Consider the following 24,853-nt stretch of genomic DNA (forward strand, 5'->3'; position numbering starts at 1 on the left):
CCTACCGAGCTGCTTGCTCTGTAGAAGAGCGGAAGAGAGTGCTCAGGAGTGTTCACTGGCAGAAGATCTGGCCTGTGGCTAAACCGCTCCAGCTTGGTATGGGAGGCTAGGGGGATGATGCCATTGTATCCTGTAAAGGCAAGATACAAGCTGGTGCCTCCCTGCTCCCTCTTATCTGCTGGCAAGGCCAGGAATAAGATAAGGATAAGACAAAGGAATTTCCTGCTGAGGTTCCAGAGCCAGAAACTGCCACTCCAAGGAGAGCTGACTTAACCACCTTGGGTTTGAGCTGTCACTCAAAAGAGAGCTGACTCGACCACTTTGAAAGCATTGAAAAGGGACCATCATCACCCTGGTCCTTGTTGTCATTCTAGCCATCATCATCAACAGAACAGTGCCTGACGACCCACCACTATTGAAGATCAAAGACTGAACTACAAACCACGCTGGATCCATGGTGGTGACTATCTCCCTCTTGCTTCCTATAAGGACTGCTTGCTTCTTCTTTTCTATCTTTTCTATCGCCCTCCTTCCATTCCCCATTACCCTAATTCATAATAGTGTCCGTCCTCCCCTTCCCCATTTCCCTAATTAAGATTTGTAATAAACTGGTCGGACCAACATTTGAACCGTTGTTTCTTAATCTCACTCCAGGTATACACATAGTAAAAGAACCTCCTCTCCCTCCCATAAATTGGAGCGAGACAATCTTCAAGAACTGAATGGGCAACACAGAGGTTAAATAGCTCGCCCAGTGTTGTACATTAAATTATATTTGCAAAACAGATCAAGACTCTGGCACCTGTGATTTAGCCTTCATTAATATGGAGGTGATTTGAAAGAAGCCAAAGTCATTGAGGTAGACTGAGATCTGGCAGTCCCTATAGAACATAAACATTCTATTGACCTGAACTGGAAGGCGTGTGAAACACCCTCCATAAAGCATAACTAAAGAGCAGGAAAGATGTAACATAGGGAAAGAAACAACTCTTCTATTTCATGCCCCAATCCAACCAAAACATGAAGACAAGACAATAAAATCATGCTATTTACTCACCACTTTGAAAGCTCTGCTCTCCCTGGGTGCAGTTCACCCTTCTGCTGGCAACACCAGAAGAAGGCACTTCTGCCCTGCCCTCTTGCCTCTTATTCCTCAAGGGTTCCCCGAAGCAAGGATTTCAAAAGCTGAGTGGCAGCAAGACTTTATGCATGGGAGTGGTCAGCCAAGGAGGTGATGTAATGAAGTTATATTTTTGGGCAGAGAAGGCACAGCCCCTGACCCCCCTCCTGAAGAACTGCTGGTTCATGGGGCAAGCTTGGAACAGTGATCAGATATTTTCCATGCTGTAATTTCTCATGGTAAGCGGAACAGCATACAGGGTGGAGGGCAAGGAAAGATCAGTCTTGAATGAGGACAGTAGTTTGATGTTGGCAATGATGTTGGCAATTCCTAGGAGTGAATCTGTACTGGCCGTCATTTATTCATGCATCAAACAATTGCCAGTCACTGGCTTTGCCTATGGCACAAGCTCTGGTAGCATAGATGCTCTCTGCATTACAGCATCACTACCATCATACCCACTCCTGCACTCTCCCCTGTTAGCTGATGCTGGAGCACTGCCCAACCCAGGGCCAGATGGCTGGGAGCCCTGCGGAGGTGAAGGAACGTTTATCACGTAAGAGGGATTATCCTGGCTGCTGACCCGGGAAGCTCTTGAGAGGTACATCCTGCTCTTCTCCATCAGAGGAAGTCTTGTAGCTTCTGAATGGAGAGGAAATCTCTCAAGGATGTACCACTGCTCTCCAAAGGAAAAAAAAAAATCATTTGCAACTTCCGTCATCATCATTTTTTGATCTTTCGCTGAAGGATTTGTTTGACTGTGAGAGGCAATGTCGTGCATTAGGACAGAGTCTGACCAACTCAGCTTATACACTATTAGCCGTACAAGTATCTCTGGTACAGCTGTATAGCAGGAGATGCCAGGTCTAACAGCAATGCGAGCATCTTCTCAGCTGAGACAACCAGAAAAGGCAAGAACTGCTCTAGAGTATCATGGAGTGGAAATCCGAATTACCATCACTTGCCAGCAATGACACCAGCTTCATACAACAGCAGCCAAACAAATGCCCAGCTCATTCCATCAAAATCCCACACCAACAGGATCCTCCACAGCTGGTTTGTAGGTCAGGGTGGGGAAGGAAGACATACGAATGACTGTCACAGGCAGAGCTGCTTGTGCAATTGGACAGGGAACGATGTTCCTTTTTCTCCTTCCCTATTAAGTTAGTTTTCAGTCAGAGATCCCCCTATCCCATTTCCATAACACAGTGCCAGCATAAGGAAGAGAACTATTTGGAACACTTAAAAAGAGCGTTCCTGTATGCCAAATCATGGTCTGAATCTCACTGACCTTAAAGACTTGTGGCTGCTTTGTTGTAGTGTCACAGGAACCAAGAGCAGGAACAAAGCAAACTCAACAAAACCAGAGCTAGATCCACTTGCAACTTATGGGAAAGCTGCATAATATATATATATATATATATTATATATATATATTCACATCTAGGATGGATGTTTTCTGATGTATGTAAGACTGTAATTTACAGAAACATGATCTTGTTCTGTCACTTTGGGGTTTCCTTGGCTTTATCCCAATTCTTGCACTCCTACCTTTCTGATTCTCTCCCCAGTCTCACCTGTTCAAAGCCAACAAGGGTCTGGCTGGAGCAAATCTGCCTGCTGGGGTTAAAGCACAGTGCTCCCAAACACCACAGCCTGTCCAGACCACCAAATTCTTATCATTACAAAAATGTGTTCTACTCAACAGCATTTTTAAATTCCTACCAGGAAGCCTTATGGGCTCAGATGAAAAAAGCTTTCATATCCCCACTTTAGAGATAGGAACAGAGACAATCCTGCCCAGGGCTGAAGCTAGGAATCTTCTCCTAAATCCCCTTAAGCATCACTGCTTTTCTCTGTCACGTTTCCAATATATACTCTAAACTCAGACGCAGCTGGAAGTGACAAGTGCTGGGGCTGACAGCAATCTGGCTGCACAGTGCCTGCAGCTACGTGGGCTGTTGTTTGCTCTCTTTCTCATAGCTTTGGTTTCTCCCCCGCTGTAAACAGGAAATGAATAAAACATTTTCAGGTACCTCCTGAAAAATGACAGCAGATCACATTGCAGCGGAGGAACTGAAAAGAAGTTCAAAGTGTTTGAACTACTTAATGGCAAACTTGCAGCTCATTATAGGAAGTTGTTGGGTGACCAATTGCTGCTAAAGTCTAACCAAAGCAAGAGGACCCTAAAACCAGAGAAACCAGGACCTTTTTCTCAGGAAAAGCCAAGGTCTGCCACACAGATCTCCACAAATCTGCCTTCCGTTCTGCCTGAGGACCAGCAGAGCTCAGGGCTGTGAGGCTCAGATACACTCCTGGATACGCACCAAACTCTGACCTGACTCAGCCATGTGGAGGGGGAACATATGAGAAGGAATTTTTCACAGTGTATTCCTATAAGGCAAAGAATCTCTTTTTAAAAGAGAACAGTAGGGACCTACAATCACAGCAGGAAGCCAGAGAGATGGGAGCCTGTCCAAAGGACTTCTGCATCAGGGGGGTTCGGTGCTCACAGCATCTCCTCCTCCAGGCAAAGCACAACAGGCCTGCAGGTGGACTGTTTTGGGATCCCTTTGCCGTATCACAAATGGATCTCTGGGGAAGGCTCTGCTTGTTTGCACACCATGGCAAGGCTGTGCTTTGCCAGCATTGCAGGCAGCAGGCCAGCAACACCTGCACAACACAGCACAAGGGTACACAAGGGAACAAGCCGCTTCCACACAGGGACAAATGGCAACAGATGGGAAACCACCACCTGGCTCCCAAAGATACAAGTCAAGATGAAGGTTACTGCAAACACAGACATTAGATCACAAGAGCTACAGCAGCCAGTCCCTTTGGGCTCAAATGGAGGGGACCAAGGCCCTCCCCAGTCACTCATTGTTGCTTTGCCTCATTTGCTGAGAACACCCCGCAGCTCTCTGACACATGGGAAACCACGTGTTTACTGATTGCTGCCATGCCTCCCTCCACCCCCTCCTCGCATGGGTGGTCAGACGATCTGCAGAGGGATGATCTGTGGGTCAGATCAGCCATGCATGTAATGGGGAAAGAAGGGAAAAGTCTAGTCCCCTGGGAGAGCTCCTACAGAGAGAAGTAAACTTCAACCTCCAGGCACAGCAGGACAGGCTGGGCACGGCACGTTGAATGAAAAAAGAGCAGGAAGGAGAAGGGAAGAGAGGCAGAGTGGAGGGGCCCAGGACTCGGTCTGGCTGCTCAGATCTGCAGCTCCCAGAAGTGCTGGCTGCTCTTGAAAGGGCTTCCTGCCTCCCCACAGCACACAGATCCCTTTGATTTGGGATCGCTGAGAAGGGCACGGAAACGCAACGGCGGCAGAAATGAAATGCAACAGGGAGATGACGCTCAGGAGACCCATCCTTATCAAGGAAACAAATCGATATCAAAGAGTGGCTGCAGGGCCTTTTGTAAAACCCACAACTGAGCCAAATCCTGCCTGTTTCACATAGTGGTCCTCTGGGAACTCCATCACCAGCAGTGTCCCAGAGGAGGGCCCATATGCCAGGTTGGGCTCACAGATGCACTTCACACCAGTCAGCACTGGCCCTGTGTGTGTGCTTCTGAATTACAGTTCTCTTTGCAGCGTACCTTTCTTCCAGAAAGGACAAACTGCATAACTCTCAGCTTATGAAAATCACACTCAGAGTTTCTGAGCTGCTAATTAACAGCAGTGTCACTGTAATTAAAGCTGGGTCACACGTCAAGGGAGCTGGAAGCGTGGCCATCCCCTTACCCACACTGCTCTGACCAGATGGGCTGGCCAGAGCCGTAAGGTCAGCACCTCCTCAGCACTGAACGTCCTCAGGTTACAGCATCATTGACCCTCCACAGGATAAGGACAGACTGAGCCTCGGGGAGGCAGTGCTGGAACTGGGGAGAGAAAGGGGCTGATTCCTGTTGCCTCTGGGTTGGCAATAAAGCACGTTGAATTCTGTTTCCTTGCATGTAGAGCAGATGGTTTGTGCTACCCTGTTCATTAAGGGGCTCTTAGGACAAAGAAATGTGCTCTTGCTATCCCCCCTCCACATAAACACACCCTTTAAGCTACTACAGGCTATGGCACACCTTCAGGCTGGGGAGGGAGTTGTGTAGGCAAAGATGCAAAGCCCCAAGGGACATCAAGACCCAAAGAAGTAAAGGACAGCAACAGAGGAGCCTACAGACCTGTGAGAAGCCAGGAGATTGCTGGGAAGCCTGTCCTGTATTCTTACACTGCTCCGCCTGGGGAGAGAACAACTTCAGGTGTGGAAGCACCATGCAGAGCACAGCTGTGGCTGTAGGGACACAAATTGCCAGAGCACAACTGGCACCAATTTGCCTTCAGGCAAGTTGGGGCTGGACGAGCACCAGCCTGCTGCTGCCCTTGGGATGCTTTGGGGGAAATACCACCTCCAGGAAGATGGAGCTCTGGCTGGAGAAAGCAGATAAACGCTGACCGTTTCAAGATGGGTTTCCTTCCCACTCCAATCTCCAGAGTTTCAGCTCTCAGCAGGATGCAAACACATCCCTAAATGACTTCCTGGAGTCCTGGTTTCAAAGATCAGCCTTTTCAAAAGCAATAAGGCACCACAATCAATAGCAGCCCCAGGAGAGCCCCAGGCATTCCAGCCTCAAAACCACTGAGCCATCCCTACCCTAGCAGAGGCTGTGGGACCAATCTGCCTTTCCAGTGAAAGATACTGAGACTTCCTAAGAAATCAGGCTTAAATAAATAAAGAGACAAAAAAAGAAGAGTGGGAAAAGCTAGGTTTCAGGAGCAACATGGCTCAAAACCAAGAGGAGCAAAGCTCACGGCCTCCTGGATGTGAGCAAGAGAACTAAGTTACATCCAGCTGCTCCTTGAACAGTTTGATTACTGATTCCCTGAAGCTGTGAGTATGAAGTCCTGAAAAGTGATATGAGATAATTGCTTTCAGCCAATAAAAGTTGTGAGAAGAGAATGAGCAATCACATTTTCACGTAGACAAAGCTTAGAGCAGAGCACCCTGCCCAGTAAGGAAAGAGCTGCATACAATACATGGAGATAACAAAAGAGATCAAGGAGGGTTTTGAAAGGCTTGTGGAAAACTTGAAAATGTTATGAAACAGTGTGAATAAGAGCAGATGGAACTCAGTGCAGTGGAAGGAGAGGTGTGTATTGGTCAATGGGAGCTAACAGCTCCTTTCACCACCACACCACACATTTGTGGAAAAAACACAGTGAGAAGGAAGCAAGGTGTTGCCAGATCCTGCTTCGTCCCATTCCATTGAGAGCTTAGAGAACTGGGTCTGTATGGAGCAACTGCACTTCTCTGAAAAGGCTCAAGAGGTCAGAGTTAAGAATCGAAGCTGGCAAAACGAGCACCAGCTTTACGAGCTGCTTGGAAAGCAACTCCAGGCGAGGAACTCTCTAAGAAACAGCGTAGCACAAAAGATTATGCCCAGCAAACTGTGCTGACATACAAAGACAAGGGCTCTGCCTACCGTGTTCCCCTAAGCAAAACTTGCTGTTGCTCCCCTTGGAGAGCACTGAAATCCATCCAAAAAGGAGAATTCCGGTTCTGACAGAGGTCAGTCTTTTCTAGTCCATTAAAACATCACCAGAACGCCTGGAAAGCAAAGGCGGGGTCACGGCGAGCCCCGGGCCCTCCTCTCCCTGCCTGCAGCTCCCAGAGCTCGCCGGATCTCACCTGCAGCCCCCGGTCGGGGCCGCTCCCCCTTCCCCGCAAGTGCCCACGTTCGTGCCCCGCTCCTACCTGCAGCCCCTGTCGGGGTCCCGCCGTCACCCAGATCCCGGCACAGCGCCGAGGGGAGGGAGACCCGTCCCCGGGGAGCCGGGCTGCTCCGAGGTCCGCGGTGAGGTTGGGGCAGCCCCAGTTCTGGCGTCGGGCACTAGGTGGCATAGACGGGAGGAAATTCCAGCACAGTCCGCGAGCGGGTCCGCGCCTTTCATAGGATGGCTTAGGTTGGAGTGGACCTTAAAGATCGGCCGGCTCCAACCCCCCGCCGTGGGTTGGTTGCCCATCCGTGGCTTTGGGCACCTTTCAGATGAGAGGCTCCTCGTTCTCGGACGTAACTGCTCGCCAAGCACAGGCCCACTGCCTCGGCTCGTGGAGCAGCCCTGGGTTTGGCTTGAAAAAGAGGGGATGAAATTGCCCCTAGGGATCAGCTGCCCTGTTTCACTCTCAGACTGCACTTCAGCCATCAGCAGGCTCATGCACACCAGCAGCCCCAGGGAGGGAGGGATGCCGAGGGCCAGCAGTGCCTCTCGGGTTCAAGGAGAGCACCCCAGTACCTCTCCCTTGCCCTGTGCCACGACCATGCAGAGGATGAAGGCATTCGGCCACCTCTCTCACAAGCACCATCCTGAGGCCAGCCCCCGTAAAGCTTTTCTTCCTCTCACCTCCCTTCCTTTAGGACTGCTTGCAGTCCTATGGAGATCTCCCTAACCTCATCCACTCAGCCCTTTAAGGCGTGGATGAAATTCCTCACTGGTGAACTGCACAGACCGACGCGATGAGGCAAAGCCATGCAGAACTGCTACAGTCAGCACAGGAGAGGCCAAGGAGGAAGAAGAAGGAGGGGAGGGTGGAAGGTTGTCTGCTGGCCTCTGCTGTTCTGACAACAGAAGCTCGCTTGGCTTCAAAGGTTAATGCAGCAAATGCATCTGGTGAGGCTCATGGGCTCTGACAGCCTGTCTGAAAGGCTCCATCTGCAGCTCAGCAGGAGGGACAGCTGCAAGGAGGGCACTGGGGGAACAGCATGCTGTGTGAACAAGTGGCACAGGTGGGCACTATCTGAACCTGACAGAGCCCAAAGGGGCTTAGCAGCGCTGTGGTGCTAACAGCACATACAAGGAGGGGAAACCTGTTTGCTGGAGGGAGCAGGGCTGTGCTGTAGCCTCCTGGAAAAGCTCAAGCTAAGCAGTTGGGCACACTGGGACCCTGATGATCTTTCTGCCATGCACAGAGGTCTCTGGACAGTCTGAAAGCCTAAGGCAGAGGTAAGGTACACACCACCAACATCAGGTCCTGTGCTCCCCTGGGGGCTATGGTTGCTCTCAGCAGTTTAGCAGCATGCTAAGATGCTCAGAGCCAATATAATCTGTGTGCTTGGCAGTTTCAAATGCTAAAAGCAGCTTAACAGCACCAAGCGCTGCCTTCAGCCGCCCCTCTATAGCTTTAAGATGGTTTAATTCTTTTATGGAACTGTAACTCCAGAAATTGCTGCGGTCCCTTTTAAGGCAGGGATTTAAGAAGCTCTTTAGAAATATTTTTTGGTGAGACACAACACATCAATGGAATCCCAGTGGGACATGCTACAAGATCAGATGTCTCTGATACTGAAAATGCAAGAAGCTCACGGCACAATGTGGGTCTGTGAAATTCCTCCACTGCTCCTGCTGAGCCCAGCAAGGCTCCACCCCTCCTAGCACCCAACCTCACACTGCAGCCTCATCTAATCACGGCAAAACCCATCTAAGTAATATGGGTGCAGAGTGTTCCTGGCATGGAGAGAAGTAGAAACCCCCCATGTACCTCAGATATCTCACAGATTCCTTGTGAAAGCAGTGGAAGTTCAGAATTTTCCTATGCAAAGAAGTCAGGTTAATGCCACGCACCACTGGGGAGGACTCGTGACCTTCCTGTGCATGCAGCACTGCTGCCCAGCACACCCGTAGGCACAGCATCGTGGGTCATTAGGGCAGCAATATTCAGCCCAACAAATCTGCCTTAATAGGCCCTGTTAGAACATGATCAATTTGCCACAGCGAGCAGATGTCCATGATTACTTAAATGGAATTCTGCCACTTCTACATGTTGTTTCTGCCTTAGCCCTGGAGCACCAGGATACTTCAGGGCCTCATGACCCACTGGGAGAGCCTCAGTGTGAGAAGGAAAAGGCTGAAGAACTAATAAATATTACATAGAAATCTGTTACACCTCTCCATTAAGCACAGTCACAGCAGTGCCTGTGTGCATGCAGCTACTGCTGTACTTACAGGCACCTCAGGGATTCCCCACTGATGCTGTGCCCTTCAATCCCCTCCCTGCATTCTGCACATTAAGGGGATTTCTTCCCTAATGTGTGTTACTGTGGGAGAGTGGACCTTCTCCAAGTCTGTACTGCTCTGCTCAATGGTCTACAAGAGTCTGAGTTATGGAGCTCCCCACATACATCTCTCTCTCCTGCAGACAGAGTGGGGCAAAAGAGCAAGTGCTCCTGCCTCCAGATAGAAGGGAACTAAAGCTGAAGCCTGGAATCGCTCTTTGCAGGTGTCTTCCCAGGCCTCAGCTCCCTCTTCTCCAGGAGTAATGTGCCAGAAAACTCAGAGCCACCCCACAAGAAATGACAGCTGAGATGAGCTGCTCTGCAGGCAAGCAAAAGCTGAAGCACGGTGCGAGGCAGCAAACACAGTGCCTTGCAGCACAGCTTCACCACCACCTTAATCCTCTTTCCCTTCTTAAATGCTAAATTAATCAATTACATTCCCAGCCCAGTCAGAAATGCAGCTTTCATCTTATACAAGGCAAACATAATTAGGATTGTCATTCGGATCCCACTCGAGCAGCATACAGATGAGAGCAACCCCAGCACATGGGTGTGTGCAGTGCAGTCCTCCCTGGCAGCAGCTGGGATTGCAGCCCCACTGCCAGGCAGGGCTTCCTGCTCTGAGCCACAGGAGCCCAAGAAACAGACACGGCAGAGATTTATCATTAGAGATGGGTGGGGAAATGGATGGAGAAAGATAGCTTGCTGTCTCTTCCATGTTTTTTAGCTACAGAGCAGCAAAGAAAAGCAGTGAGTGACAGATTCAGAACAAATATTTCTGCACACAACGCAGTCTGATGTCGGAACATGCTGCTGTAAGGTGCTGTGCTTGCTTTGGTTCAAAAAAGGTTTAGGAAAGCAAAAAGGGCAAAAGGTAATTAAAAGCAGAGATTCCCATCTCCTGGTCAGCAGCCAGAACAATAGTCAGGGAAACAGCAACCTGCATCCATCCTGTTATCTTCTCTCCAGGCACTGCCAACAGCCCCTCCTAATACAGGGTCTTCATGCAGAGAGGCCGTGGGCTGACCCAGAGCCATCACTCTTCTGCTCTTGGCATGGATCTGAGCTCTGCTTACCTGTCCCAAAGGCCCTGGTGCAGAACATCCCCGTTACAGGACATCAGCACAATGACAAGCAGATGTGCCTGAGGCACAGAACGTGAGCAAATAGAGAGAGGATCTCTGCTTGCTCTGTACTTTTCCCATTCTAATCTTAAGAGACACTTCTTGGGAGAACTCTAACAGCCACACTGCCCAGCTCAGCTGCAGTCAGCAGTGCCATATGTACCTGTGTTTGATTTGGAGCCAGGCAATGCCCTGATGAGAGGTGCAAGTATCCCTAGTGGGACAGAATGCAGGAAGAAACCAAGCCCAGCAGTGTTGTATTTCTCATTAGCTCTATTTTTCACACACTGATTCCACTTTTAAACCATGCAGACAGGAGGAGACACACAAAGCCACTCTGCAATGAGCTGATACCTTGGCTACAAACCTGCTGCTCCTCCTCCCAGCATGGAGCTCAGGCAGCTCATTCTGCTGCTGCACAGCCCCATAGCCATCAGCCTGCCAGGGGTTGTCTTCTCCTATCCATCACCATCAGCCATAACACTGCACTTTACAGTGATTTTCTCCTGACCCAGCCCCTCTTGGACCTCTCCAACCAGACCCTGCAGCCCTTACTCAGCAGCTCTCCCTCCAAATGGGATCAGCCCAAGTCAGCCTCAGCAGTACCTCAGCATCTGCTGAGGTTTCTCTCCTGCAGGTGCTAGGGTAGGGAGGGGAAGAGCAGAGATAGCCAGTTTTTCTCTGATCAAACATCGAGTAAAAGTATGATAAAGACCTTCGTGTTTCACCTGCTGTGCTTGGGGATGTGCATAAACATGGGGCAAAGCTGATGCATTGGCCACACTGCTCTGAGGGCAGCCCCATCCCATCTCTCTGCTCAAACCAGTAGAGCATGAAGGAGGTGGCATCATTTGAGGCTCTGAGAAGGAAAGCAAACTTTGCTCTGTACTGCAAAAGGCCACAGCCATTCCCATCCCCCAGAATGAGGGCCCAGCACTTGCAGGAATGGATATTCCTACAGAGGTGATACTGTCTCAACCCCAGGCTGCTCCTACAGTCACAGGCCACCAACACCACGCTCCGTGTGCTGCGGGCATCCAACAGCAGTCCTAAGCAAAGAGGAAGCTCACAGCTCCAGCAATGGGAAGTCAGGCTGAGCTGCTGGTTATACTGGGAGCGTGACTCGGCTGCCTGCAAAGTCTCAGCTCTGGGATCCGACCTTTGCTTTCTCAGCGCCCCGTTGGATCGCAGCGGTTCAGTCTGGGGACCTGCTAAAGTTTGTCGCGTGCTGCTGGGGGATGGAAGCGATGAGGAAAACATTCCTGCCCACAGCGGCGGGGGAAGGGGACAGAATTATGTTATCGTCCGCCGGCGGGCAAAAGGCGCCTCCTCTGCTCCAGCAGCAGAGCGGCAGAAAACGGCTGCCCGCAGCCCAAAGGTGCGTTCGGAAGCACCGCTCGTCTCTCGCAGCGTTCCAGATGTTGGCCCGGGGTCAAAGCTCCCCCGAGCGCCTGGACGCAGGGAGGGATGCGGAGAGGGATCCGCTCCTCTCTTTGTCTTCCGCAGCGAGGATCCCCTCGGCAGAACACACCCTGAGAAGGGAGGAGCGGCCTCCGAGAGGAGGTGGGGGCCGGCAGAGCGCGATACCCCCGAACGCGGCAGCCGGGGCGGGGGGGGGGAGCGGGGCGGAGCCATTCGGGCGGGGCAGCGCCGACCCCCGCCCGCCCCTCGCGGCGCCTTCCCCGGTTCGGAGCTCGGAGCCCTCCCGGCCCGGAGCGGCGCGGCCATGGGCTCCCGGTTGAGCCGGCAGAGCAGCCTGGAGGATGAGAGCTCCGGGGCCGAGGAACCCTCCGGCCGTGCCGACTTCCACCTCTCTTCGTTGTTGCTAAATCCGCAGAAGCTGCCCGGGGTGCTGCGGAAAGCCTCGCCCGCTCCCTACGTGCGGAGGGTGGGGTGGCTGCGGGAGATTCAGGCCACCATCCGAGAACACAAGCGGGAGCACGCCGTGCACATCCTCAGGCTGCTCAGGAAGGTAAAAGCCGCGGGCGGGGCGGGCCGCCTCCGGGCAACAAAGGGGCCGGGGCGGTGCGGGGCCGGGCCCGGCTCTTTGTGCCGCCGTTCGGGCTGGGGACACCGCCCGTAGTTCGTTGCCACCTCCCCTTCCCCGCCCGGGGACTGAGGCTGTGAGGAGGGGAGCCGGCGGGCAGGTAAAGCGGTGCCCGAGCCGTCCCAATCCGCAACCCTCCGCGCCAGCCCCCGGTGCGTTCAGGAGCGCTGCTCCCCAGGGAAAAGCCACCTCCCGCAGCCCGGCTGGAGGGGAAAGGGATCGGTGTTTCGAGGGAGCAGGGCTCTGTCTGCCGCTATGCAGGCATAGAAGAGCCCCACCGCACAGACAGCCCGCTGCCAAAGGGATGCAGAGCACCATTGCTGGAACAGAGCATCTCCATCACTCCTTCACTTTCCAGGCAAACTCACCTCCCTGAACTGCAGGCAGCTCTGAAATAAACAGCACAGGGGACAAATGCTCCTTCTGATTTGGCACAAAACACCACCGGTTCTCAGCTTATTGTGTCCCTTCATTAGATAATGACCCACTTCATGCTGGGAATGTACCCAGTTGCTTCTATAGCAGCCAGTAGCCTTTGGGTGTGAGCTTTGGAGCAGGGCTGGGCTCTCAGGGATGCTGTACAGCTGCAGTAATGTCCACTCTGAGCTCTGAGTCCCAGGCTCTGCAGCACACCTCAGGGTGACCAATGCTCCCAGCTACTGGTGAGCTGCACTTTTTCGAATAGGAAATTATGGGACCTAAAATTCCCTCTCTGCTTTTCATGCCCACTGCCTTAGAGTTCACGTGAGGAGCGTTCTAGCCCTGCAAACAGCCCTCTTGCCATGCATGCATATAGATAACCCTCAGCAAAAATCCTGTATATGGCAGACAAGGGCTGAGTAAGATCTCAAAGGCAGTTTAGGAGAAGAGTTATTACAAGAAGTCAGTGGTTGCCTCTTTTTCTTCACAGCTGTGGCAGTCTAACACGAACCGACTTCTATAGGGTTTGCCAGAGGCCAGAACCTCAAAATGTCATTTTCTATAGTGCTCAGCACCTCTCCTTCAGGCTGAAGCACTAAAATCTCTCCCAGACCTTGTGGTCTTCACAGACCCCATCTGTGAGCAGTGGGGTTTGGATGCTGAGTCACAGAGCCATGGAGGGTCATTGCTGAGCCCTCTTTCCCACACAGCCTGCCAGCGTCTTTCAGGCTCAGCCCTGCACCCAGAATTACCACATGCTGAGCACTCCTCTTCTGCCCCCTGCCCTCTCACTTCCCCTTGTTCCATCTCTGTCTGTCCATCTTAAAACAGTGACCCTCTGTTCATCTGCTGACAACACCACAGCGGGACACACATCCTGTGGTCCCAACACAGCCTTCCTCCACAAAATGAGATGGGAACCCATCCAGCACCCCCACAACGCCTCCGGTTCTTTGTGTGCTCAAAGGCTGCTAATGTGCATGGCGCCTTCCAATGGCTGAACACAGCTGTCAGCCATGCTGGGGGCAGATAATCACAACCAATTCTCACGTGTCCAATGCTTCAAAGCACCGCGATCAACGTCTTTCATTATTCACAACATTACATCATTCTTCAGCTAAGCTCAGCTCTTAGCTTGGTCCCCAGCATGTCCCTCCTCACACAGACTGCTTACCTGAGCAGTAATGCTCTTGCAAGTTGCTGGTTCCCAAGCAAGGGTCTGTTTGTTACCTGTAACAAGAGAGAGAGAGACCTCCTTCACTCCAGTGGGCAGTGAGGATATTTAACACCATACCTAATCACTGAGCCTCAGACTGGCAGCGTTGGCACTCCCTCCCCTAGAGATGGCAGAGCAACACTGGAGCCAGAACTGCAACCCCTGTGAATGAGGGGATGCAGAGGCACACCAGGGCTCCTGGGATTGCCTCCTGCCATTGCCAGACCTCATCCAGCCCCACATATCCACCCTGCACGCTGTCGCTGTATCCACCAGCACTTCTCAGCTCGTGGCCTGCAGGCCCCAAGAGGTGGTGGATTGCTCCCAGGACATCAGGAAGCTGTAATTAAATAAAGGGAGAAGCTGTAAGCAGATCTACTGAACAGGGATGCGAGATTCTGGCAGCATGCTGAGAACAACTGCAAACAGCAGGAGTACACTCATGCACACTTGCTTTGCAAAGCAGCACTCTGATGGCTGCATTGCACCTGTCCACATCAGCCTGAGAAATACTCACCTGCCAGAGAAAGACCTGTTTCTGCTGGTGAGTGGGCATCGCTCTGCTGGAGGCATCAGACTAACAGCAGTAAAAAGTACAACTAGATTTTCCTGTGCTGAGACATCAGCAACCAAGTGCCCAATAAGAGCACTGTGCCAGCGGAACGGCCCGGATCCATAACACGCTGTCTGCTCACCACAGTGCCCGGGTGGGCAGTACAGCATTTTCCAAAGAACAGAGAAGGACAGGAAAAAGAAAAGGAGGCAGTAAGGGAAGAATACAACTAAGAACTAGAAAATGCCCTGTGCTTAGAATTTATAGATTATCAACACAAAGTGAATATTTCTATCTATATTACTGATAAAACCCTTGAAGGCAGTCTTATAATGGGAATGCAGATTCAACTTAACAGCATAGCTCCAACTGGGGGAGTGTAATTACCAGTCTGACATCCACTGCTGCAGGCTCAGCCATGCCATCCTCTTGGCAGCTTCCCTCATCTATCCGTGCTACGCTGTGTAGGAGGCTCCATTTCCCCAAAGCCTTACGGTTAAGGGAGATGTTGGCACGATGCCTTGGCCCATATCCAGCTGCTTCTGTCCTTCAGGATTCACCCACTGCTCGGGCTCCTCGCTTGCTTGTGCTGTGCATGCGGTGGTGGGGCTGTAAAGCATTTGATTTATTCTTGCTTTCTCCATCACATCTGTAGCCAGGATCTTTGTCTCCATTCTGCTATCCGCTCAATTTGATCTGGGCGTACACAGAGCAGGGAGAGTGGCTGCAGCAACAGCTTTGCTTGCTGCTTGGGGTTAAGATTCAGCACCTCTGCCAATGATGGCTCTGTCCCTGCTGGTTCTGCACGCACACACTCCCAGCTTTCTCTCCTAGAGTTCTCAGTGCATCTTTTCCTGAGTGGTGCCTGAAGCACACTTTCAGTGGAGCAGTGCGAACATATGGGGCACTCATTTGCTTATTCATTTCTCCTGGCAGCAGCATGCAGAATGGGCAGAGGACTCGTTTCCTCCCTCAGCTGAGCCCTCCTCAACAACTGAATCCAACTCAGCATCATCCCAGTTACATCCCAGTCTTCTTGTTCTACTTTTTTGTTGCTGGGGTATTTTTCTGTCCTCAGAGTATTGCCAAGTGAGTATCCATGATCCTCCTTCCCACGATGCTCAGCTGTATGTCTGGTGTTTTTTTTTTTTGTAGGACCTGGGACTGGAAGGAACATTCCTCAATGAAGTCCTCTACAAAAATGCAACCTTCCTCAACTTGGTGGATCCCATCTCCCATGACCTGCTGATGAGCCTTGCTAGAGACCTGCAGTGTCCCAAAAAGGTGAATCCTCCCCTTTAGCTCAGTGGACACTTCACAACGTGGCATGATGCAGAATGAGCTCGGATGAGGAGGTGGATCAAGCTGGGTGGTTCTCCAGAACCAGCCAGCATGCATCCTTGGAGTGGTAGAGCATGCAGTGATGTGCACATATCTGTAGAAATCAGGTGGAAGAACTTTGGAACATAATTGCAGTTGAGGGACAGAGAGGTTATAGGCACAAAAGTCAGGGAATTACTCATCTTGCCAACAAAAGACTTGGTTGTGAGGACATGTGCCAGATAAAAATATATGATGGGGAAGGCAGTGTTGCCATATACAATAGCACATCCCCACCCCCACAAGCTAGCCATTGGAAAGGGGTGTTTGTGGAGCTACAGAGTTCCCTGCACTTCTGCCCAAGCTGGTGACTCTGGGAGGAGGACAAGAACCCCTCTCTAAGGCTTTATCACATGAGACCATCCTAACCCAGCACTACATCCCACAGCAACACCAGCTGTTACCTTTTACCACCACAAGCACCATCCGTTCACTTATCGGGCTCAGCAAGTGTCGTGTTTGCTTTATAGAGAGGGCAACAGAGTGAACTTATGCAAAGATAGCTATTAAGCACACGCAGCTCAGAGCAGGCAATGGTGCCCTGGGGAGTATGCTGAAAGCCTGGTGCAAATTAGCAGCATTCTAATCCTCATCACAGCTGTAAGATAGCCTGAAAAATCTTCTCAAGAGTAATTATTATCCAAATACAAGCATCTAAAACTACCCCCTAACCAAATCTTGCCCATCTCACTGAGCAGAGAAGTGACACAGGGAGACATTGCCCTACCAGCAGACAACACATTGATTTTTGTGCACCTGTATACATCCCTCTTCTCTACTTCCATGTCTTACATGCACATATGCTTAGATGAAATGCCATGTCTACCATTGTGTAGATCAGATTTTCCCCACAGGAGATTATTTAGGGGGGTGGAAAGCCCCAGCACCCCACATCCCCTCCCTCTGACCCAAGCTGAGCACCCAGCAGCTGTAACAACCTTACATGCAAAAGGTTGAGCATGATGTAATTCCAGCAGAGAATTACATCAGCGAGAACACGGAGGGAACAGGAGGGTAATTCTCAACTGTGAGCCAGCAAACACTCACAGGGCACTGTGCCAGCATCTGTCATGAAGCCTGGCATGCACCTGCTGTTGTAGGTGGCACCAGCACCCACTTTGCCAGTGCAGCAGCAGTCTGGAACAGGGCACCTAATGCCAGTCCCTTGGGCTCCCCAAGTGAACTGGGATGGGTCAAGAGGTGCTCTCCTGAGCACAGGCTGGGATTTCTCTTCATTTGGCACAGAAAAGTAGCCACGTGCTGGCAGTGCATCCAGGGGATACTCAGCTGACTCAGGGACTGCTTAGAAGAATCACTGTGCAGCTGTTGGCCCACAGTACAGCACTTTAACTGCTTGCAATAAAGAATAAGTTAGCGTATGTTCTGACAGCTTTACTATGTGTTTACCTATCAAATCTCTAAATGCACATGTTGCACTATGGCTGGAAGGCTGAGGAATAGGAATGCAGGTGTCTGTATGCCAGATGAGGCAGAAATCCCAACCTTCAGCAGCTGCCATTTGTCATTCTGCTTCACCAGGAGAAGAGAGATGCTTTCAAAGTCACAGAGATGGAGAATGTGTGCAAAAAGAAACTCAGGAGAGCTGCAGCCACCTCGGTGCTGATGAGTTAGTTGTTACAAGGGCTGGAGGGAACTGCTGTTGTTGGGAAGCTCCCAAACTCAGACCTCCAGGAGAAAAGCAGACTGCAAGGAAGCAAGGTGCAGTGCAGGGACCTGGCTGGTTCCTTGTTCCAGATTTCCTAGCTGAGCACAGAAAGGAATAAGAGTCCAGGTTTGCAGCCCCACTCCCCTGTCAAGGCAGGAAAATGCTGGGCTGGGATTCTTCCTGGCAGTGTGGGGTACTTACATGTTCCTGGCACCCCAGAAGTGCATGCAGTGTTGCAGAGACATTTCCAACCTTTTATCCATTCCTTTTTCATCCTCTTTTCCATCTTTCCTTGTGTACAGTCCCATACTCCACTATCACCCAGTCCCTTTCCCACCTCCCACCCTTTTCCTCCTCTTCTGCAGCAGCACACAGAGCCTAAACTATCCCTTTGCTTGCAGGAATATGACCCCTGGAAGTCCTCAGACAGGATCTGCAGGCAGCTAATCTACCACCTGACCCCACACTCCAAATGGCACCGGCATGGCATGCCCCGCAGGAAGTCCCAAATGTGGTAAGTTCCTCAGGCTCTCTCAAGTGCATCGAAATCAGTCCTGCTGCCACAGTGCTAAGAAGAGGAGCAGTCTTGAAAGGTATGCAGCTCCACAAGCACTCTAAGTTGGCAGCCCTGCAGACACACAGCCGAGACACAGCTGCAGAGCATTGCATAAGGCAGAATCATTTGAATTAAATATGTAACAGCAGCACTTTCTTGCTAAAAAACAGGAGAGGAACTGGTTCATGTTTGTGGCAAAAGGCACCTGCAGAGTCGGCATCTTTGGCTGCTGCTGGTAACAGAAAAGCAAGGAATTACTGTTTCACTTGGAGATATCAAGGTTGTATTCTGTCCAGCCAGGCTGTTTTTAACTGATCTGTGTTCTCTGCTTCCTGCCATCTGCTATAGACCATTTCACTCTGACCTCTGTCTGAACTCCTGCCCCTGCCTTGTACCTTTCTACCTTCAAGGTCCTGTAAGAAGTACATGTATAGCAGCAAGACTTCTGAAGGCATTTCTAATCCCAGTGGAAATCTGGGATTGTTCAGAGGAATCGATGTGTGGAAAACATAATCCCTTGTCTTTGTGATCCTCTGGGCTTGGGCTTTCTTGGGTCTGATACAGAACCCAATTCATCTCTTCTTCCACTTTCTGGCAACGTGCCAAATGGGTCCAGGGGATAATTAGCAAGTTCAGCCACACAGACAACAGGGAACTTCTGGCAGGTTTTAATTACACTCGGGCTGCTACAGAGATGTGGTCTGGGAGATGGAAAAGACCCACCGTACTCGAGTAGGACCACACATCAGGTGTTCCCCTGTGACCAAGCAACGAACCTGTAGGGCAGGAACTGACTCTAAGTCACATCCTAATCCTTGTCAGTGGAACCCAACCTTCTCGAGTAAGTACAAACCTGTGCTACCCATGAATTGATGAAGTAGAAAGAATGAGATAAATGTCTTCAAGCACTCCTGTTTCAATACACAGTGATCCCAGGATAACTGGAACTGCAAACTCTGCTAAGGACCAGTCACACTTCCATCATGCAGAAGCAGTCTTATTTTAGTCACAAACTGAGCCCAACCAGATCTCTCAGAGACTGTTAGCAAAACATCCTATGAGAGCTTTCAGACAAGCACATCTCTCTGGATGTCCTTAACCACAGACCTGCTCCTGCACTAAAGCCATAGGTCCTACCTGCTTCTGTTACCACCTTTAACACTGATGCCTTTAACCTGAGGCTGTGACCACAGCAAAGGTGCAGTAAATCTCATAGGGAGAGGACACAACAGGTGTCACAGGTTGCCATCAGAGCAGCTTTTACCAGCTGAACACCCCAGGCCAGAAACAGAGTCCACAGAGAAACATGGAAGAAGAAATCTTACAGCAGCAGATTGAATGCAACAGCAGCTGAAGTAGGGAAGAAAGATCCAGTCCAGACCGTCTCTGGTTTCCCTGATTGTCATAGATGATGCTGGAAGACAGATCCCCTCCTGCATCCAAGCTAGTTGGTTCTTGACAGGTTAGCAGTCTCAGCTGTTCATGCACCCAAAGAGACTATTTCAGCTGCTCAGGTGATAATCAGGTTTGCTACACTGAAAACAAAGGGCTCCACTCTCCTTTCCTGACATATTTGTCTTGAGTCTGTAGCTCCCAGCTGACATCCTGTGTCTCACCTGATGGTGCTGCTTGGGCAGGCTGCCTGAGCAAACACCAAGGCTGAGCTCTTGAGGAATTTACAGAGGGTTTTCAAGTAAGAAGCCTACAAGCAGAAGGATAACTTTCCCTCAGCAGGGACCAGCATGACCTTACTACACAGTTGTCAGCCTCTTGCCATCCTAAAGGGACTTCAGTTAAAGCACGGTTATATAGTTTAGCTCATTAAGGATGACTAATCACATTCCAGGGTGCCGTACAACTCCAGCTTCTCTTCCATAAACTGATGTTTACAATGTAAAGAGAAACAGGTTAAGGCTTCTCAGTGTGGACATGGGGTTACTTAGACTACCAAGAACCCTTTCTGCAACATTTTGACAGATGCAGTTTTTTGAGACACAGCTGTTTTTGTCAGCTCTCAAAGCTCCTGTGGCTCAGCACTGCAGGACTGTATGTTCTCCTCCAGAAGAGAGCTGGACCTGAAGTATATATTACTTTTCAAGGGCAAAGCCAGAGCAGACTACAGTTCAGAGTGGAAAGAGTATCAGCTTAACGCAGCCTTTGTCTGAAGGGGTGCACTGTAGTCTAGTACCACCATTAAGGAGCTATAGATGATGACTGAACTGTCTTGGCATAGCTGGGTTGGGGAACCTTGCACATCTTCTAATAGCATTGCACTCAGAGCTGGCTGCTCAATGCCTCTCTTCAGTGCAATGGATGGAACCTGAACCCATAAAACATGCAGGCAGAAAACTGAGCAATCTTTACAAGCAGGATGTTCCTGGTGCACAAAAATAGCCTCAGTTTCCCACCCAGTAACCTGTTCTGGAAGAATAAAGGCATCTGTGCATATGGAGTTAGTAACTCTCAGTTGCATACATCCAAGTTTCCTTTTTCCACAGGTCACACTATGGGTTTAGTTCATTTGCCAGAGTGAATTCCATTTTGTAATATCTTAGCTAATCTAAAGCCGGGTGGGGAACTGAGTGTTCCTTCTGGGCTCATTGCTCCATTTCTCATTTATTGATGTGCACTGCCCAGACACTGCAGCATTAGATGCACTTTAAAAATGCAGTGAAAGCATTTGTGTCTAGAAGACTGCAAGGAAGCATCTCTAAAGGGCTTCAGGTCTTTTTATTTCTTCTTGAAAACATCAGTCAGGGCCGTAGATGACAGCTCTGGCAGATTAGATCTTAGCCTTCACATGGCATGAGATGAATATTAAGTAGAGCTCCCATTTCTCCTTTATACAGCAGAGGAAATGTTCACCATCATTCTGCTTTTGAGTTAGGAAGCCAAGTTAGAGAATACCAGTCAGTTAACTAAAGCCACGTGGTAAGAATCAGATGCAAGAACAAGAACAGCTGGGACTGGGTTTGTTTAGCTTAGTGCTCTTGAGGCTTCTCTCATCTCACCAGAAGCAGCTGAAGCCAGACTTTCAAAGCAGCACCCTGTGCCACAAGGAAGAAAAAGCAAGCAGATTATGCTAAGTAGGCAATTAAAAAGCCCAGAGCTCATCCCTTAAGTCGCTGGCAGAAGAGCCATCCAGACATGCCTGCCATTAGGCTCCGTGCAAGGAGGAACAGCAAAGAAATACTCAACTCGTGGTTAATAAGCCACCTCTGGCAGTGCCTGTTAATGAAGGAGGGGATGCACAGTGGTGGCAGCACCAGGAAAACTTTGAATATAAAGTTTTGGAGGCAAATTAAAGAAAAATAAGAGACATAGAGGGAGAAAGCTGGTAACTCCCCAGCGATACAGACAGGGACTATTAGGCATCCTTCATTACTGAAATCTTATTTGGCTCTTACCACTTCCTCCAGCTTCTGCTTCCCTGAGCGTGAAGACAGGGCAAAAGCACTCAATTTCCAGGATGCTAAACAAGCTCCTTCAAGACCTACAACACAACAGGATGCCAAGCACCACTGGATCTGCTGCAAGTCTCACCAGAGCAACAAGCAGGAGCTGTCACAGCCACCAAAGAGCTTAACTGATGAGGAAGAAGTTGAAGGACACTGATCTCTTAGGAATGGCAGGCACTGCTCCTCACTGCATGCTGCACACAGCTCCAGGCAGGCTGTGGGGTCAGACTGCACATCACCTTCTTGCTCACATTGCATTCTCACTTGAAGCTGAGCCTCCAGCATCACATTTCCTCTCTAAACTTACAGCAGAGAATACAAACATCTTCTGCTTCCCTGCATCCAGGGTCTAGATCCTTACTGGATGCAAACCCTGGCAATTATAGATGTGCCACACAGCACCAGCTGCAGAGCACAAGGCTAATCCAGCCTCCAGCACTTTGCAGCCCTCCGCCTACAAGTCCCATGGGCATCCAGAGCCATGTCACTAAATAGCTGTTTTGTCTCACACAAAGAAAAAAGCATCTTCATTTGAAGCTATCTTTAAGCCTATTTTACTTGCAGAAATTAGAGGATATTAGATGATCCCCTCCCCTAGAAATAAGCCTGGCATTTTATCAGCTGCTGCACAAACATCTTCTTGCTCCTCTCACGGTCCACAGAGGGGTGGCCCAGGTCCCATAAAGAGCAGACATAAGGCTGTTTGAAACCTTTAGGTCTGAATGCAAGTTATTTCACACTGTTACAGCTTTCTACCATGAGAACTCATTAAATACATTAGACACAGCCTCAGCCTCGCACAGTGAATTCCCTCCAGAAGCACAAGGATGCATAGAAAAAGCCAGAAAAAAAGTGCTGCAAAACCCAGAGAGCAGGAATTTGTGGGCTGTAGAACAGATAGGGCAGCCCATGAGGTCATTTCCTCCTCCTGCTCCTTCATGGGATCTTCATGCATCCACAAAGTGTCAATGAATGCACTGATGCATAGTTATTCATCTGTGTTACCACATATTTATAGAAATTATTAGGATCTGAAGTTTCTGAAATAGCACAAACTGTATACACGAAGCAGAGCATTAAAGGGCAGCATCATATCCTCCCCACAACAGCAGAAGGGCCTGGAAACACTGAAGTTTACAGAGGCATTCTCACCTGCCATGGCAGCTCCTGTGGTGCTCTAGCCTTCTCCAAGGAAACTGCACATCCCTGTGTGCCCATCGCTCCCAGGGACTGGGTGTGCTGCAGCCATGCAGGACACTACAGGCAGGCAGATAGGAAGAGTGGGCACCTTCATACTGGTGGTCAGTTCTTACCCCAACCCTAACAAGGCACTTCTACACACATTGAGCATATGAGTAAGGGCACTAGTGGAGATCCTAGTAGAGGTCCAATATCCTTAAAGCTATCTGCATCTGTAAGGACTCCAAGGCTAATAACATTTATATTAAGGCAGTAAGCTCCCACATTACACCAACACACACTTCTACTCAATCCCACAACACAGCCTCATCATCCCCCATAGCTTCCACTTCTCACAGTACTCCCACAGACCTACAATCCACCTCAGAACTCCACATCCCACTCATTTTGAGACCCTGTAGCACAGCTTTGCTTACCCTGCAGCCTACCTCCTCCTCGCTCTGTTCCCCTGGCAAACAACAAGGGTCACAGGTGAAAGCAGATCTCTCTAGATTGCTCTCAGCACCCTGCTGCCCTGCCTACCTCCTCATAGCTGCAGCAGATCACAATGATTTGCTGACCACTGAGATCCAAACCAGCAGCTACAGGTGGGGGATGCTGGGGAAGGCTCTTAAAGGGATGTGGTAAATCCACTCCCAGAGTGCTGTTTGCTCACAGATTGTTCTTTTCTGATAAAATATCAATTTCACAGCTTTTTAACACTGCTCTACTGCAGCATAATTTCTTTGCAACAGACCACAGCATTCACCTGGAGAGGTGGTGAAAAAACAGCTCAGACACATTGCAAACCAGTGCGTATGGAAGCTTTGCTTGCCATGGGTATTTCTGCTGTCCATGTGTGAACATCTGTATGTACACATCCAGACAAACCCTCTAGTTTGAAGAATTAGTGAAAGAATTCAGAGTCATATGGTTTGCCAGTTCTTGAGGAGTTTAAGTGCAGAGAAGACACAGGAAAGCCCCAGGACACAACCTGCCCAGAGGCATGGTGCAAACGTCATGCCTGTTAACTAACCAAGCTCCACTTTCTGTTTGCAGAACATTCTTAACGAGCCCTCCCCTGCTCTGTGCGTGTCATTCCTCTCTCTCCCTTTCCACCCCCAGCCTGAAGAACAGCCTGCAGAAGAAGGTGAGCCAGGGCTCCATGGATCTGTCTGGGATCCCTCTGACCATGCGGGACGTGCACCGCATGGCGTACTACCTTCAGAACAACGGGGACCACCTCACCTCCGTGGACCTGAGCTTCACCGAGCTGAACGACGACATGGTGCGCCTGCTGCTGCCCTTCCTCTGGGCGCTGCCCAAGCTCACCCACCTTTCCCTCAACGGCAACCGACTGACGCGAGCAACCATGAAGGAGCTGACTGACACCATGAAGGACATGAACAAGTTCCCTTGCCTGGCTTGGGTAGACCTCGGCAACAACGTGGATGTCTCGTCCATGCCGCAGCCTTTGCTCGTGGGCCTGCGCAAGCGTCTCAGCCAGCAGACCACGCTGCCAACCATTTATGAGGCTCTCGACTGTGACCCAGAGATCCCCACTGGGCAGGAGGGCGGCCGGCCGGAGGGCGAGGAAGCAGGGAGCACCCCACGGCTTGCTGTCCCTCAGCAGGGCTGCGAGAGGTGACTGGACAACGAGCCGGCTCTGGCACACTTGAAGCCGCCCCGAGGAGCAGTTCTGAGTCCAAACGCCAAGCAGAGGGCCAGCTTGACCGGCTTCCTTCAGCACTTCTCTCTCACCTTCCCTGACATCTCCCTCCAGTTTGCTGTGAGACAAAGCCTGTTGTTCCCCAAAATGTGCTCTGCTCCCTTCCCTCGCTGCCAAGCCCATCGCCCACATTACGGAGAGGAACTTACAGCAAAGCTGGTCCCCAGGCTGGGCTTTACTGGAAGACCTGTCGGAATCAACCATTTCTTCCAGCAGCCATTGGGTTGAGGGAAAGTGATGGGGGGAAACTTAAAACAGAAACAGGCTTGTAGTTTACTTCCTTTCCTTCTTTTCCTAGGCACCTTGGAAAGCTTGGGACCTGCAGTCTTGAGTGTGAAAGGAGGTACCCCAAGAGC

General features: G+C 50.4%; 1 protein-coding gene across 1 annotated transcript; it reads left to right on the top strand.

Moving 5' to 3' along the window:
- Positions 1-12,019: 12,019 nt before the first annotated feature.
- On the top strand, positions 12,020-24,416 carry LRRC75B (leucine rich repeat containing 75B; the record flags this gene model as incomplete). Its single annotated transcript, XM_079544002.1, has 4 exons — positions 12,020-12,265; positions 15,685-15,813; positions 17,977-18,089; positions 23,894-24,416. 4 exons carry the CDS (start codon positions 12,020-12,022, stop codon positions 24,414-24,416), a joined length of 1,011 nt encoding a protein of 336 aa, XP_079400128.1.
- Positions 24,417-24,853: the final 437 nt, after the last annotated feature.

The sequence above is a fragment of the Tetrao urogallus genome (genome assembly GCF_951394365.1).
Source record: "Tetrao urogallus genome assembly, chromosome: 17".
Classification (NCBI taxonomy): Eukaryota; Metazoa; Chordata; class Aves; order Galliformes; family Phasianidae; genus Tetrao; species Tetrao urogallus.